Here is a 17982-nt window from a genome sequence, read left to right on the forward strand (position 1 = left end):
CCTGATTGAAAATGGTCTCAGTCTTGGACTTGGTCTCGGTCTCGACCCCCTCAAAGTTTTGGTCCACTCTGGTCTTGGTCTTGACTCTGTCCCGGGTTAGGTGGTCTTCCTTGACGACAACACTACAGGTAAGAGACCTATGACGTAGTCTGACCCCTCCTGTCTGTCTGCCTACACCTGGGGCGCCTGAAATGACTCAAGATACAAAGAATGCAGCAGGGCTATCTACTGCTATAACCTCTTCTATATTAAAATAAATAAATACATACATAAAACAACTTAGCACACTTATTGTTAAGTGTAGTGGGGGGTTTTGTTGAGGTCAATTCACCGACACAAACGCCAGGTGAAGGTGGGACCAAGTTCCGCTGAGTGCTGTTTGTTTCTGTGTTGGACTTCTTGAATACGACCCCACAAGTTCATGAGGACAAACACAAAACAGTAACGATAACCGTTCAGTTTGTGTCGTGCCAAACAATAATAATAATAACAATACAGCATGAGAGATCATTAACGTTACACCAAAAAAAAAAAAGAGTGGTGTGAAAGTCATTAAGAAATCAACGTGAGGCGGAAAAACCCGACACTTACCGAGCGGTTCGACCGTCGCTTCTTGGATCCGCGCAGGAACATGATGTCGGCGGTTGGGACGTTAGAAAAAAATAAAAATCCTCCGTTTCCCGGTGGAGTAACAGACGAAAGAAGGGAAGAAACACAGGAGTGAGGATAATGGAAATAAACACACAAACTACATGATGTTCCTCTCTCACACTGTCCCGCACTCCGCCGCCTTGCCTCGGCTCGGCTCGGCTTGGCTAACTACTTTGGCAACTCAACCGACAAGCTAGCTTAACTGAAAAATTACACTTCCGGTACGGCTTTCAAAATAAAATACAACATAGCCTTTATGTATGACTTTACTTGGGCAAATGTAAATTCAAAGCCAAATTAAGAAACAAATGTGGCATAAATATAGATAACAAAACGTAAATAGTCAATATATTAAATATAAAACTCTTCTGCGTCGAAGTGGGACCCAGTCCCCAGTTTTATTTTGAAGGTGCAGTCTCACAACAAACATCCGGGCAGCACCTAACTAAAACTTGACGAAGCTCCAACTTTACCTCCTGTCCCAGACCTGAACACAGTCAGTCACCTAAAGTTGTGGCTTTTACTTCACCTTACCTACACGGAAGTTGACCACTTAAATTATAAATCCCTCCTCTATTGACCCTGCTCTATAACTCCCACCTACATGTTTTTAATCCACATTGTAATTAGTCTTTATTTATCCATCTGTACAGTCTGCACTGTGGAAACATTCAACATGGGAGGAGTCAGTGCCTGTAGTTTTTTCCCCCTAAGTTATGAATAAATATCTGATAAATAAAATAAATATTTTGACAAGGGAATACAGACAAACGCTGCCTGTACAACTAGGTTTTTGGGAGAAAGTTATTACAAAAGCAGGGCTGCTACAGCAGCAGCAGCAGCAGCAGCAACATGGGGAATTAGTTTGATGACAGTCAGTTTGACCCCAAACAAAGGATTATGCTTCCACTGTAGGTCTTTAAAATGGGTAATACAGTGGGTATTGCAATTGAAAGGCAGAAGCACCACGGCGGAAAAAAACAAAATAAGAGAGGATTTTTGTTTTTTTTTATATAAACGCAGTGTAATCTCAAAATGAAAAGAGGGGAACAGCGTGTATAACTGCGAGAAGATTTTCAGATGAGATTAGAGAGCACAGAGATGCATGCTGCACAAGGTCAGTCAGGATCCTACCACAGAGAGGGAGGACTAAGTAAAAACAGAGCATTTCCTGATCATATCTGAACACAAACAGTCTGATAATCCTAAAACAAACCCCTTCCACAACTGTGTTGATAATTATTTCACTGTTAATTCCCCCAGCAACAGATGAGACAGGAGGCTTGCACAAGCAGCTCATCCCAGTTAATAACAGTCTGCTTCCATCTAGTGGCAACCTGATAGAAGACATGTTAAATGAAAGCAAACACATCCAGACTCATGCGAGCAGAGGAGGTCGCTGTTGAGTAAAAAGCTGCAGGATATGGCAGATTACTGTACAATTTAAGCTACAAAACAGATTTCCTTTGCAGTAACAATGGCTTTTATTTCCCAAAGCATGGCTGCTTTTCAATTTTGAAATGACAAACCGCAGTAAAGCTTGTTAGAAAAAAACAAAAAATAAAAAACAAGGCACTGTTTAAGTTGGACAAATAACCACCAAAGGAACAGTTACACAACATATTAAAACTGTGATATTCACAAAATAAAATTCCAACTGCTAATTCTCTCTGTACTGTATATTCATTTTCTTTTCTTTATCTGCTAAATCCATTCAAAATATATAGATTTTATTTTAAAACTGGACTGTACTACTACTGGACTGTAAAAAGTGACAGCAGAGAAACACTTTGCATTTTAACAATGCGTTACAAATGTAAGAAGAAGAAAAAACAAAACAAAAAAAGAAACACAACCTGAGCAAGAATCAAAGTAGACAGGTAAAAGTGGAGGATGACACCGACTAAATAATGAACACGTGGTTGGTAGTTTGACAGCAGGCCACTTCAAAGAGATTCAGGAATAAAGGATGGACATGATGAAAGAACTGGTTAATGTGAATGTGAGTGAGATTTTAAGGCTCTGTAACACACAGGACGCACTCCGATTAAATAACAGACTCGCTGTGAGACCGCGCCGACATTACAGAAATCATCAAACCCAAGAACAACACAACACAACACAACACAACAACAACAACGATGTTAAACAATTCATAAAGCACCGATTCAAGTGTCAGTTACTTCTCCAAGTGACACAGTTACTACTTAATACAGCAGATGTGTATTAGACAAGCGGCTTGACGACATCAACCAAAGTTTTACATGTTTTCCTGTTATTTTTTTTTTTTACAGTTTCCCTTTTTTTAATGGTGGTACATTGAGGTTGGACTAAAGGGGGCGGGGTCGGTCGGTGGTGGTGGTGGTGGTTCTTGTGTGTGGTAGACAAGGTTTTGTTTTGTCCGACATGCAGGCACAGGTGTACAGTACTGTACCGCTCACTCTGGCTACGTCATCTTCTTCCTCTCCGGCGCGGCTCTAAAACACATCTCTTTTTCACCGTACAGTGGCGCATTAGCTTTAACTGTGACCTGTTTCATTTTGTCTGTCCATCGTCCTCTCTGCTCCACCCTTAACCCTTTACTTCTGCACATGTGGTCTTGACAGAGGCACATGTGTCTTGGGAGTGTTTAAACTCTGTCGTCTGCAAAAAAAAAAAGCAAAAACAAAGAGTCAGTTTTCAAACAGGATATTCCACAAATATTTGTCTTATTTCTAGTCAAAACAAATCTCATTATACTTAAAATAAGAAAAATCACATTTAAAAAGTAGCTTGTTTTTAGACAGTTTTTACTTCTTTCAAGCATATTTTTACTTGAAAGTAGTAGAAAAATCTGATAGTGGAGCAAGTTTTTCTTCCTTATTACAAGCACAAAAAACTTGCTTTCACTGGCAGATTTTTCTACTTATTTCAAGTGAAAATTAGTTTGAAACAAGTGAAAATTATCAAAAAACAAGTTCATTTTTAGGTGATGAGTCTTATTTTACAGTAAGTGGAAAGAGGTTAGTTTTGACAAGAAATTAGACATTTTGACAAGAAAAAGGACAAATATTCTTGGAAAGATTTTGAGTTTTTGCAGTGAAGGGATGTAAAATACCTCTTAAACATTTTGCTTACAGCAGCGTTACAATGCATAACCATCAGATGGCTAATAAAAGCCAGACCCTCCTACTTATGATGTGTGGATTCAGAAAATATGGGACATTTACCAGATGGAGCCAATTATATATTCATTAAGACTTCAGAAACCTATTTTTATTAAACGATGGAAACCTGTCATAGCTCTGCTAATACAATACGTTTGTGGCATAAGACTCTTGATCAGGTACTAAACACATTCACACCATCACACCATGTCATTTGATACCTAGAGTGAATCTCTCTCCTTTTATTTCTTTATTTATTCCTTCAAATTATTATTGTATTTATTATTATATTTTTGTCTTTTTCTCACTTTAAATCTGTGTAATTGATTTTATGTTCAAATTATTATTATTTTATCATACTGCTTTATTATACAACTCTTGATTATAAGTGTTAAGATAATGTGCAGCTGTAAAAAGGGAAAAAATGTACAGTATATGAAGGGAAATGGATTTGTCATGTTACCATTGTGAAATAATAATAAAAAATTAAGTTAAAAAAACAAAACAAAGAGTCAGACATTAGAGAAATCAGATTATAGGTCATGAACAGCATGAAAATGAGTGTGTGTGTGTGTGTGTGTGTGTGTGTGTGTGTGTGTGTGTGTGTGTGTGTGTTGCTCTCACCGGTGGGAGCTGCTGTGTGCTGCCTGTTGCTCCTGACGACCAGGAAGACGGTGTAGGTATCATAGGCAAACAACAGCCCGGCAACCAAACCAAATACCTGCGAAAACAACAACAAAAACAACTGATAAAGAATAGACGTCATAGCGAAGCAAAGTGAAGATGACAAGTGTTTGAAAATGTCAGAATCTCTTTCCTGTTCACACCACAAGAACTTTAGTCCCAAGTGCAAATTACAAAACCTTCTCCACTTTGAGAAATCCCCGACTGGGGAAAAAATCCCTGCAATATTTCAAAGAACAAAGTCAAAGTACATGTGGTTCATCGTACATTAACAAAATGACGTGCCTAAAAAGTAGTTCATGTTGTGTTTACATGAGCAACAAGGAAAGTTGTAGTGGGAAATTTCCCTTTAATCAACAACACACATCTCCCTGATGTCATACAGCACAGAATAAAAACTGAATAAACTAACAATAGTAATAAATATAAAATACATATTATTATAACCTTTATTTAACCAGGTTTGTCCCATTGAGATCCAAGATCTCTTCTGCAAGAGAGACCTGGCCAAGAATGGCAGCACACAGAGCCGACTCAAGACATAAGCAAACTAAGCACCTGCTTGGGGCCCCGTGACCATTGGGGGGGCAACAAAGGGCAAGTAACTTTTTGAAATTGTAGTGCGTAACTTCTGTCAACCCTTGGAGAAACTCTGCGTAATTAGAAAAAACTTTAATTGTTGTTACATTTCAAATTGTTGTTGCACAACCAAAAATTTTAAAGAGCAGATGATGTGTTCACAGTAAATGCATTGTCTCTTGGTTTATTTTGTCACTTTTAGTCGACCTAGGTGACATTCAGTATTCCAGTACAATATCAATTTAAGTACTAAATGTAAATCAACCGCAGGCTGCACTTTTAGCTGAATTTGGTGCCATTTCAGAATAAAAACCATAGATGGGTAAAAACCTGCCAGGATATGATGATTCCTAATGACAGATTAGCAAAATGAAATAGTATTATTAGCAGTAATAGAGGGCACCAAAATAAAGATTTTGCTTCGGGCCTCATGGAGGCTTGGGCCGGCCCTGGCAGCACATGAAGTTTCAACACAGTAGTCGCATTAATCATAGACGAAAGATTTGGCTGAATATCACTAAACCACAAAACATAGAAGAAGTGTAACTCAGTATAGTTACTATGTGCATGTTCTGCACATTTTGTAATGCCACTTCCCTTCCTGCTCATTTGCCAAATACCTCATTCACTATTGCTAGAAAGTAGTGGCTGTGTTTTTAGCTACTGCATGATAAAGTCAAACACAAATTTGAACCGTCACAGCCTTTGGGACAACTCTGAGGGAAAAGGCCGAGCCTCTGAACCAGAGGACATTACGGTATGTGGTGATGGATTATTGATTCAGTTGGAGGAAACTTTTCTGCAAAAGTCTTGTGGTTTGCACTCGATGTTCACAGGAAGGAAATGAGACATAGATTTAAGTTGATACACCACTCCTTGGTCTTACACATGGCAGCTACAAAAAAAACCAAGGAAGCCACGGTTGTCAAAACAAACAATGAATGATGATTACGAGCAATTTCAGAATTCAATGTAAAAACGCTCAGACTGAGTCAGAGCGGATCGACTGACCCCGCCTGCGATGCGAGGGCCGTCCCCGGCTCCTCCGATGACAGTGATGAGGGAAGTGATGATGTAAGCCAGAGTGCCGATACCGGCCCGGAAAAGATCCTGCACAGAGAAGCAGCAGAAGTAGAAGATTTTGCAATTGTGCATACAAATGAGTGTACGTGTATGTGTTTGTGTGTCAAGGTTGTCACAGTTTTAAAATTTTCATTCGTTTTTATTTTCGTTCAGCTTGCTTTCTTATTTCCGTTTAGCTCAACAAGTGATTAAGCAGTTTTTGTTTAGTTTTAGTTTTTGAGGAATTGATGAGTTTTATTTGAGTTTTTATTTAGTCTTAGTCTTAGTTTTTCAGGTTTTAGGAGAAAGCCTCTGTCAGACCTCTGAAGATGAACTTCCAATTTGTGGGATTTTCCCTTTTAGTTGCATCCCATAAATGTTACCATCAGTCCTCATCATCACGTTACATTCACGCTTGTGATGGGTCGTACTCGAAGTCTGTGGCGTTTTCTTCCTGCAACTTTAGCCATCTCTAAGAAAACTAAAACTATAAGCTAAGGTTATCTGCAGTTCAGTTCAGTTTTAGTTCGTTTTGCATTGTTCATTGTAGTTTTTATTTAGTTTCTTCGTTTTGTTTGTTTTTGGAAAAATAGTTTAATTCAGTTTTCTACTAAAAACTTATGCACATCTACGAAGGCAGACAGGTGTGTACACTGTAGGAGAAGACCAGCGCGGTCAAACGATTAGATCAAAGGAGGCTCTCACACACCGTCTGAACTTGCATTGTAGTTTTAATGAAAGCTCAATGTTTCGGTCCCTTGGACCTTCGTCAGGGAAGTGGCCAGCTTCAGGACTGTGCCGGACAACATCCACTGGACCCCGGAAACGGTCAGGAACATGTAACCTGACGAAGCTCCGAGGGACCAAAACGTTGAGCTTTCATTAAAACTACAATGCAAGTTCAGACAGTGTGCGGGAGCCTCCTTTGATCTATTTCAGTTTACTAGATTATTTTTTCACTGCTAGTTTTAAGTTTTAAGTGCTAGCGCTGTCCCGATTCTCAGAATATTAAATTGAGGGACAAATTTAAGGGCTGTATAGCCTAAATATTGAGATTCTCCAACACCTCACTTGGGAGCAAGGGCTACCCAGAATGGAGTATTTTCTTTGTTAATAGAGATATAAATATTACAAAAACCATTGTATTATTTTAGTTTAGGCCCAGTCCAATATGGATTATTTACCTCATTGTTGCTTAACATTTATTTTTTTATTTTACGATCTTGGCCAGTGCGGACATGTTGCTATCGTTTAGTTACAAAATGGTCATTTTTCTCAGTGGTAATGTAGTTGTTCAGTTGTTTTATCAAGATACAGCCTACGTAAAATGTTCTAAGATAACAGCTAATGTCATCTCCCGTAGCCGCAGCGTTATCTGACGATAGTTACAGTTCGTGTTTACCTTTCAATAAGCCGTGGTATGCGGTGACTTTCAGATGAATATGTCTGTGGTTTATGGTATTTATACAGATTATTTGTTTGAATATCAACTTATAACTAACTCAACTCACTGACATATCTGCATTTAAGGGGTGTCCCATTTCTAAGTTACAAAATAGCACATAACACTTGGTTTTGAGGGCTACTAAGATTAAAGGTTGAGTCTGAGGGTTAAAATAGAAATTGGAATTCACCCTTAGTCTTAGTTTTAATTAACTATAATAACCCTGGTGTGTGTCACTTACAGTCCAGACCCAGTTGACCACTTGGATCTGTTTGTCGATCTCCATCATGAAGAGGAAGAAGAAGACCATGGAGAAGATCATGGAGAAGATGGCGACAGTGGAGTAGCCTTGATACACGGAGGCAGCATAGCAGCAGATGATGACAAAACTCAAAAACTAAGAGCGATAAGAGAGAAAGAGGGGGAGGTGGTTAAAGACAGTTAAAAAAAAGAGACATTAAATATCACAAAAAAAACTAACAGATGCTTCCTACAGTAAATTCCTCCTATGTGTGTTTTGACTTCAATGACTTGATCAGCTCCAGGTCAGCTGACAGAGCGACGGCCGTCTGAGCGCCCAGCGGCCATGACAGTAACAGATCTGTGTCCACTCAATAGCCGGGGCCAGACAGACAATAAATCAGTCCAACAAAGCCACCACTGTTTCATTTACTCCACTTCACAGTTCACAATTCAACAACCACATAATAGTTGGAACTTTTTTTTTTTTGCCAAGAAAAACTCATTTTCTACACAAATATACTGAGACGAGATGGATTGATCACATTGCTGCAGCCGCAGAGTCTATCAGTCAGTTTTATCACATGGTGCTTTCTTGTTAGATAAAGAAACAAGATCGTGTTGTAGTGTCGTTCCATAAGAGGGAGAAAAGCCCGCGTGCATTCTTCTCTGTGAATGCCACTGAAACGCTGCCAGTGTGGAAAAATCATAAACTTATGCAGCCTACGAGTCAGAAGCTGCTGCTGCTGCTGTCAAAGTGTGTGGGAAGATGCATTCACACAACAGGGGCATGCTCTATCTGTCTAACTGGACACTTTATTAGGAGAGACACACACACACACACACACACACACACACACACACACACACACACACACACACACACACACACACACACACACACACACACACACACACACACACACACACACACACACACACACACACACACACACACACACACACACACACACACACACACACACACACACACTGCTGCGGGGAAGGGCCTCCCTTTGGCTCTACAGAAATAGCCTCAGTACTTTGTAGCAGGAATTCCACAAGATGCTGGAAACTTCCCTCTGAGAGTCTGAGAATCACTAACAGTGTGGTGTTTAAAGGGATACTTCACCCAAAATCGATAATTCACCAATTTTCTACTCACCGTCATGCCAAAGAAGGGTTTGGAGAACTTTCAGAGTCATCAAAACGCTTTAGGAGTTCCAGGGGGGGTCCGGCTGGCGACGGGTTTTCATATAATGGCGGCGGATAGAGTTCACTTTTGAATGGTCCAAAACACACACTATGAAACATCCAGATACCTCCATACTGCTCGTCTGTACTGACCCAAGTGTCCTGAAGCCGCCACATGAAAAAGTTGAATGTGATCTCTGTTTTTATCCTTGTTGTAGCAGTAGCTCCCAGTGGTTCTGTTGATGTTTGTGCTCATGCACGAGATTTGCTGCGAGATGTTCGTTCGTCGTTGTAAACCACTGGATGTATGATGTAAACACGGAAGAACATCTCGCAGCAAATCTCGCACAGCCACTGGGAGCTACTGCTACAACAAGGATAAAAACAGAGATCAACTTAATTTATTCCCAACAACTTTTCCATGCCGCAGCTTCAGGACAGTCGGGTCAGTACAGACGAGCAGTATGGAGGTATCTGGACGTTTCATAGTGTGTGTTTTGAACCATTCAAAAGTGAACTCTATCCGCCGCCATTATATGAAAATCCGTTGCCAGCCGGACCCCCCCTGGAACTCCTAAAGCGTTTTGATGACTCTGGAAGTTCTCCAAACCCTTCCTTGGCATGACGGGGAGTAGAAAATTGGTGAATTATCGATTTTGGGTGAAGTATCCCTTTAATAATGCTGCTGGAAGTTGCCATGTAAAGATGTCAGACAGACAACACAGTGACAGGGAGGCTGTGGCATCTAAACAGAGGTTATTACACCCCCACAACCACCAGACACTGGGCAGGTTGTGTCCGTGGATTCGAGGCGTTGGTGCCAGATCGTGACCTTGATATCTGCCGCCTCAGCAGAAACCCTGTGTCCACTCACAACTCACTGCAGCCTCCGATCTTCCTCTCATCTCTTTCTCTTCTGACCTCTCTCACTGATCAGTTTGTTTTCCATCTGCAGAAACACTCAAACCAGCCCATCTGCTGCTGCCATCTGATTGGTTTGACTGCACACAGGTGCACAGATGTTCAAATAAAGTGTATGACATCTGCAGGAGCGGAAACTTAGCTACAAGTCCTATAGCCTGATGAATGCTTTAATTATTTAATGCAATATAAGAGAGCAAATAGCATTTACTTCATATTCAATTTACTGTGAGTCAAACAAGGTAAATCAACAAACTCTTTCCATTAAATCTTTTGCATCTTTGCTTGATAAGTGATGTTATCATGTGCTATAACTGCATATTAGTAGCTCCCGGTTTCGCTTTCTAATGTTTATTTTAACTCTTAACACGCAAGCTATTTTGGCAAAGCCATATGATACCGTGCAGGTATCATATCAGCATGTGACCTTTTATTAAAGTGGATAATTATCTCATCTGCACTTACTGTAACACTTATCTGCTTCCTTGTGAGATAATTTTATTCTTGGAATTAAAAACGGCCTCTGATTTGGATGTGTAGTTTTAAAAAAGCACATTCTGCACATGGCTGTGTTTTATTCTCAGACACAGACAGACAGACACCTCCAGTGGTCAGTGTCAAATCACTGCAGTCCATATGATACACACATGATGTAACTGACACGACGACGGACGACACCGACGCCAGCCCTGCATCTGTCAGTGCTGCTGCTGCTGCTGCGGCCTCACCCTCCCTTCGCTCACAACTGTTACACAAACGCCGCAGCCAGATGCATCAGTAGTTCGTGTGTTTTCGAGACTGGCACAAACTGCCTCTGTGGAGTAGCGGGGCGGACGGACGGACGGGGCCCCGAGGTCCCGCACAAAGGAGCCTCTATTCAGGCCGGAGCCGGCTGCTCTGAGGGCAGCAGCCGTCACACACACAGAGAGAGAAACACCCACTACACTACAGAGTCCCGCAGAACAAGAAAGAAAGGCTCAGAGATGTTGACACCTTTAGACAGCAGCAGATCTGTTTGCACGACTCGGCTTCTTTTCTTTTCTTTTTTTATAAAAGATCCTCAACTAGGATCTATTCACATCAGTACTGTACTACTGCCCTACAAAGGCAAAGTGCAGTATCTGTAACTGAGAAAAACAGCTTTTTGTGTTTTTTATTGTCAGGTTTAAGCATCAAATTATGAATAACTACCAAGTCTATAAGTGATTAGATAAAGGTGGACTGAATTAAATGTATTTTGTAGTTTGTCTTTTTGACCAATTTTGACCGTTTTATAGCAGATAACTGCACTTTTGCCTTGGTATTAGCTACAGATACGGCACTTTGCCTTGATTTCACAGTGCTTTTTTGGATGGACAGCAAAAATAAAAAGCCCAATAACTCTGGAAATTTTGAAGAGAGATTGAAGAGAATACTGTATGCCACACTTTTGATTGGTCATTGGCACTTTGCCTTTGTAGGGCAGAGTAATAATGAGCCGCTCTTCTGCCCAGAGAGAGAGAGAGAGAGAGAGATTGTTGTGAACTGTTTGGCTAATTATAGTCGGCAGCAACACGAGAGCCAAGATGTAGTCCCGTTGTGCAGAGGCACCCCCAAACAGCAACAGTTGCTAGGGAAGTCTCTTACATTTTGAGGCGGTTTTTGCTGCGGCTCACTAAAGTGTATACCATGTGTGCTGAGAGGAAGATGGAAAGGTCGGTTTCATCACTCCTCTTACTCAACATCTATTCATTTCAGTCTTTCCCTCTCCCTCCCTCTTTCTTTCTTCACGCTACTTTTCTTCCTCCCTTTCTTCTGAAGAATTTTCTATAAGAAAATTAGAAAGAAAATAGTTTGCAGTCTCTTTTACATACATGCATTAACAGGTGGTGAGGTAGAAAATTAACTCATGACTCATCCTCACTTATCTCTACGGGTTTAACTGTGCTCCATGACAAAACAGATATTTGCACTAGATGGGTGTGACTGTGACACGCTCAAATTGTTCAAGTGTGGTCATGTCAGTGACATTTAGGATAAAAAAACAACAGAGAGAGAATAAGTCTACATGTCGTTCAGCAGGGCATGGAAACATTCCTGCAAAAAGTTGCTGACAGTGCATGAAGACATTTCTCCTCCAGACTTTTGGTTCACTGTACAGCAACTGGAGGATTTGACTGTCGGTATTCCTGCCGTCGTCTTCCCAGGGGTTAAATATCCTATTTCCTATTTGATTGGACATAATAAGCAGTAATGACATTTGACTTCCTGTTTCACTCCCATAGCCCTCACTGGCTCACTCCCTGCTCTGCAAACTATTTCAGACATCCAGCAGCATCACAGACGACTTCCTTCAGTGAAGTCAAGTGCCCAAGTTTGGGGAAAAGCAAACAACACAAACTCATGGAGGAGAGTCGTACGTGTGTCCGGCGAAAGCACAAAGTTATCCTTGAATGAGACGTGTGTGTGTGTGTGTGTGTCTGTGCTGCTAAGTAATTCACACATCCTTTGTTCCTAGGGCCAAACTTCTCACACAGTCTGGAGTTTCCATTACATCCAGAAAAAAAAAGAAAAGAAAAGGGAAAAACGTTAAGAGTGGGTGGACCGACTGACCACCAGCATGTGAGAGAGAGGCTGCTTTATAATGAGCTCGCTGCTGAGTTATGAGAGCAGAGCTTTTCATCACCGACACAAAAAGCTTCCCTCAGATTTTGGAAACTGAGAGTGAGTAACAACATTGTTTTACAGTAACTTGACACATGTTACTAAACTCTAACGCATGAGGAGGAGGACGTGATAAACACTCACTACAAAAACGCACAGGTGGTGGAAGAAGTATTCAAATGACTCACTTCTGTAAAAGCACACTATTGTATAGTCCTGCACTCTGTAGCTGCACTTAAAGGAGAATTCCGGTCATTTTTGACCCCTAAATCGTTTTCCTGATGGTCACCCAGTGTTGATGCAGGCAAACCGGAGTAACCCCATGGCTACCCGGAGCTAGGGATAGCGACAACGCCCATGGGGGCAATTCTTTCAACCACAACAAACACTCATAAAACAATCAAATATTTATGGTACATGACTGGAATCCTTAGAGACACCACTGAACTCATATAGTGTACAGTATAAACAGTATTAACTTTGTGTTTCTGCATGTCCCTCACCTCAGATAGCCGAACTCTGAAACATCCTGGAAAGACATTACTATCCGATCACAGAGCGCCTGCTCTCCCCGCCACAGAAATAAACACTTTTTCCTTGTTTTGATGATTTCTTTACAAAAATAAATGGTCAAGCAGTGCAGTGGTGATTTCCAAAATATCTCTGACCATTTATTTTTGTAAGGAAATCATCACAACAAGGAAAAACACAAAGTTTATACTGTTTATACTGTACACTATATGAGTTCAGTGGTGTCTCTCAGGATTCCAGTCATGTACCATAGATATTTGATTGTTTTTTCAGTGTTTGTTGTGGCTGAAAGAATTGCCCCCATAGGTTAGCATTGTCACTATCCCTAGCGCCGGGTAGCCATGGTGTAACTCCGGTTTGCCTGCATCAATTTTAGTCGCGTTTTTTGCTCCCCCCAACACTGGGTGACCATCAGGACAACGATTTAGGGGTCAAAAATGACCGGAATTCTCCTTTAAAGTTACAGCATGTGTAACTGTTTCTAAGTGAAGTTTAACAAGTCTAACAATATATCATGCATTTTTATAAATCCATGACAGAAAAAGCATAAATGTGCAGAATTAAGTGCAACAACCTCGAATTAGCACCAAATAAAGTTACTTTAGTTACGCGTGTTAAAGAATTAAGTACAACAACCTCAGATTAGCACTTTAATAAGTAACTTCAGTCAAGTGTAGCCTACTGTCGGCCTATGTAAAGAATTTAGGGTCAAAGTGACTCATGTGTTAAGAGAAACAAGCCACTGAGACATGCAAACAAAGGTAATGAAGTGAAAATGTCGGTCAAAGACGGTATAAATACTTTAATTTTTAAAAGTATTCCCAGAAAAGGAAGTGGTCACACAGTTTGCACGCTAACCTATTTATGATTGGGACCAAGGTGTTTTATCTGGTGGTTCTGTTTCCTCCTGTGTGCCAGATGTGCAAAGGTGTACTGTAAGTTTATTTCCCTTTATAGCCTACTACTGTAATAGGAATGCGATGTCCATTTTCTCTTCTTTTCCATATTTGGGTCTTCTTCCTCTACTTCCCTTCCTTCCTACAAATAGTAGTAGCTATACAGCCTCTCTGGTAATGAGGAGTTGACCCCCCCTGTCACCTTTTCATGTGCCATTAACACTCAGCATTTGGCTCTTTGGTGTCAAAAAAAGAGAAAACAGTGGAGCACATGTGACAGGTGGAAACCCTTAACCCCCTCAGTTCATGATCCTTCAACCCCCCACCCACATGCTTCTCATTCCCTGCTGACCAGACGAACACATTGCATTAGAAAGCACTTGTAACATTTTAAATCCAATCAATAAATAGACTATACCACTTTAAATTTTAACATCTATCAAATATTGATACAGGTTGCTTGAGCAAACCATACACATACATACACACACACACACCCACTCTGTACACACTTCAGGAAAGAAAAAGAAAAACTTACTACTTCACCCGCCAGAATCATCCCTTTCTGGGTCCTCACGTAGCCTTTCAGCCGCCCCACGCAGTTCTCCGCGGTGCTGGGGGTTGTATCAGCCATGTTTTTAAACTAATAACTAACTTATTACACCGACGGAGAGTCGATTTAGTCGAAACAACCGACAATTAAGAAAAAAAGAGAGAGAGAGAGAGAGAAAAAAAGCGAAAGTTTTCCCGAGGGGGGAAGGTAAGTAACGTAGACCTGCTGCTGCTGCTGCTGCTGGTGCTGCTGGTTGCTCTGTGCTGCTGCTGGACGTTGTGGGGTTATTTTTTTTTCTTTCCTCCCCCCTCCACAACTCGGATGAATCAACTTCTCCGAAAGAAAAGTGTTGGTGTGAAGCCCTGGTTGATCTTAGTCACTCAGCACCGCCACAGACACAGTCGCCTTGTACAAACTGCTTTCGCTCCAGGGACAGACAGAGAGGGTGGAGCCCAGGGAGACTTGACAGAGGGGCGTTGGCTTGTTCTGGTCCCGGGAGGAGCGGCATGCCAAGCGGGCAGCCAGCCCCCCCCCCCCCACACCCCGCCCCACTTACCCAGACGCGGCTGCCGCTCCCACTAGTCCTATATGGCTGCTGCAGAGTGCAGACCCGGAGACCTGCACAGTCAGACACCTTGGTTCTTTGCTACAGCGCCACCTGTTTTGTATTGAATTGAAAGTCTTTATTGTTTACTCCCGTGGAAATTCATCTTTGGCCTCATACAAGATAAAAGAGACATAGTAGTCACAAATATTCACAATAAAATACACAAAGACACACAAGAGCTTCACGCACCTTTCCCGTCTGTTGAAAAGCATAAAAAAGATCCAGCTGGGTAAGTAAATAAATAAATAAATAAACAAACAGCTCTCAATATCAAAGTCACCTGATCCTGGTTGATTCACCAATTTGCTAAAGGGATAGTTCAACATTTTGGCAAATTTTCCTATCACCATAATCCCTATAGTCATAGCAGTAGGTTCATCACCTTTAATTATCGGTGCATGTTGTTTTGAGATCCTCGGGGCAGAGACGTGACCTGCACCACGCTAGGAAATTATCACGTAACATTACACATGAAGCAAATACTCAGAACTACTTGCACTTTTGAAATCCCTCCACCCAGAAGCCGTGTTTGGAAAGTAGTTCCGGCTGCATTTGCCTCTAAAACAACTCTGTCTCGTAATGTTACATGATTATCTCATAGCGTGGTGAATGTGCAGGTCACAACGTGTCCACCAGAGCGTTGTGGAGTTGTTGGATTGTGTATTTGAGGAGTTTGATGAGGGACAGGGGACCTGTACCGTTCACCTCCATTGTGTTCACTGAGCAGCTCACGTCTCTGCCCCGCCGATCTCAAAACAACATGCACCGATAATCAAAGGTAATGAACCTACTGCTATGACTATAGGGATTATGGCGATAGGAGAATTTGCCAAAATGTTGAACTATCCCTTTAAGTTAATGAAACCGAGATACTTTTGATACTGTGTGCTTAAATTAAACAGAAATAAAATTATAGGCTATATGTGTGTGGGCCAACGTGTTCATAAAATATAAAATGTCATACTTTTGTGGAAACGTTGGCCCACACTGTCAGATACATTTTCGACAAAAACTTTTATGACATTAAACGAACAATGTGATTCACGTTCAATACTCATGTTCCTACTGCCATCCATATTGTCCATATTTCGTAGCCTATCTGTCATATTCTGTACCCATTAGCATACAAAACCAATAGTAACCCCATGCAATAGAACATTTAAAAGCATTTTATTTCATTATAGGCTATTTTAAAAAAGTTTAAAAGTGTTCCAAGCTTCACAAACAATTCGATCTTGGCGTTTTTTTTGGATTTTGCCCTGTCAAAAAACCATAGTGCAGGTCCAGACTGTGCAGTTGCAATTTTACAGCCAAATACTAGGTGGCATAAAGGGGTCTGATTGAACGTGCGGGTCCACAAGTGTGGGGGTCTGACTGTGCAGGTCTCCGGGTCTGCAGCCATATCCGGGCACCGCTGCTTTGCCCTCCTCACCTTCAGGGGCCTCACGGAAACTCCACAACTCTCAAGACTTGTTGCAACAAAGGTTTCCTTCCTCCCCTGCTGTGCCAGTTTTAACTCTGCACAGAGGTAAGATATATAGGGCTCCAGACTAACCTTTGTGCAGTGGCCCCTAACTTAAAATTTTAGGAGAGCAACCAGACAGGGTAAACACCATAAACTGACTTGGAAAAAGCAAACATTCACATTTTCCGTTTCATTCATGACCCTCACATACATTGGCCTGACCCCTGTAATGACAGATTGCAGATTATTTGAGCTGCCGCTTCCATGTTTCACCAGTGTTAAAAACAAATGGGCAAGTTGACTGGTTGCACATGTGTAATAGTAGAAACATTTACTTTCACTGTCTCAAATTTTATGGGAAAAATGCTCCCATTTAGGGGCAGTCTGGAGCCCTGCTGTCTCAAAATTCTGTGTAGCTATAGAATAAACAAAAAACAGCATCACAACACCATTTAGTTGATCTACTAGAATCACAATAATTATAACAACAACAACAAAAACAATGCTTATACAGTACTACTACTTCTAATAATATAAATACAAGTGATCATTAAATTAAAATTAATTAATAATAAAAGCATCATCATCATCATCATGGCCCTGAACCCACAAAGACACAGATGTGCAACAAATTAAAAGAAATTAATTGCTGTAAAACCACAACACAACAGACATGTTTCCAGGGACACATAAAAAGTGACGGGCCAAGCGAAAGCTTAAGCCTTGCTAACATATTTGCAATAATATCAGTATCATATGGTATAATATATATTAATAAATGATATAATAATAAACCTACACAATCTCATCTTATTTTCAAACACCACGAACAGGTAGCCATCTTCACTATTTCTAAACAGGCAATCAACCCTGTGCTGCACTAAAACGCCCCACACTCTGTCATATCCTCATCTTTTTGCAGGTTGAAAACTGACTAATACTAACACTAATAATGTGCATTATTTGTATTTCATTTTTGCATTTCACAGTGGTCGGTTCTCTGAATACACGCCACCATACACCATACACGTCATCATTTACATAATGTTTGACCATTTTTAGTCGTGGAAGTATCTGTTTCCTCAAGTACTGTTTTTAGAAACCTTTAATTCATTTGAGTATTTACATTTTATGCTATGTTACACTTCTTTTCACAAGATTAATTTAACAGCTATAGTTACTTTTCAGATTAAGATGTCACATACAAAACATATAGTTTTCTTATGAACACTACTTTAATGTTGTAGCTAGTCAAGGAAAAAGTTTCAACTGCTTCACATACAGTACTGATGAAATAGCTGACTTATAAGCTGATTATGATTTTGTATGTAGAATCTTTATTAGTAACGTAACAAGACAACCGTTA

The 17982-nt window shown here is 40.8% G+C and overlaps 2 protein-coding genes across 2 annotated transcripts in view; both read right to left on the minus strand.

Annotated features, from left to right (window-relative positions):
• The window catches only part of prickle3 (prickle homolog 3), a 34575-nt gene extending 33852 nt beyond the window's left edge, over positions 1–723 (minus strand). The window contains exon 1 of the mRNA XM_085782818.1: positions 592–723. Coding sequence (XP_085638944.1) covers positions 592–633 — 42 coding nt within the window. The 5' untranslated portion in view covers positions 634–723. The remainder of the gene's footprint in view (positions 1–591) is intronic.
• Positions 724–2086: 1363 nt separating this feature from the next.
• Positions 2087–14808, minus strand: plp2b (proteolipid protein 2b). The gene is made up of 5 exons (XM_085782819.1): positions 14530–14808; positions 7808–7963; positions 6072–6170; positions 4422–4518; positions 2087–3294 (listed from the first exon to the last, which is right to left on the minus strand). Exons 1-5 carry the CDS (start codon positions 14623–14625, stop codon positions 3281–3283), a joined length of 462 nt encoding a protein of 153 aa, XP_085638945.1. The 5' UTR covers positions 14626–14808; the 3' UTR covers positions 2087–3280.
• Positions 14809–17982: the final 3174 nt, after the last annotated feature.

This window comes from Trachurus japonicus, chromosome 7 (genome assembly GCF_045865225.1).
Source record: "Trachurus japonicus isolate A0001 chromosome 7, Traja_1.0".
Classification (NCBI taxonomy): domain Eukaryota; kingdom Metazoa; phylum Chordata; class Actinopteri; order Carangiformes; family Carangidae; genus Trachurus; species Trachurus japonicus.

Excerpts from the sequence above, each read along its gene's own strand:
- plp2b (XM_085782819.1), bottom strand. The coding sequence starts at position 14,625 with ATGGCTGATACAACCCCCAGCACCGCGGAGAACTGCGTGGGGCGGCTG. Across the intron at positions 6,171-7,807 it reads TGGTCAACTGGGTCTGGACT|GATCTTTTCCGGGCCGGTAT; the intron begins GTAAGTGACACA and ends TTCTCTGTGCAG. Across the intron at positions 4,519-6,071 it reads GCCCTCGCATCGCAGGCGGG|GTATTTGGTTTGGTTGCCGG; the intron begins GTCAGTCGATCC and ends TTGTTTTCGCAG.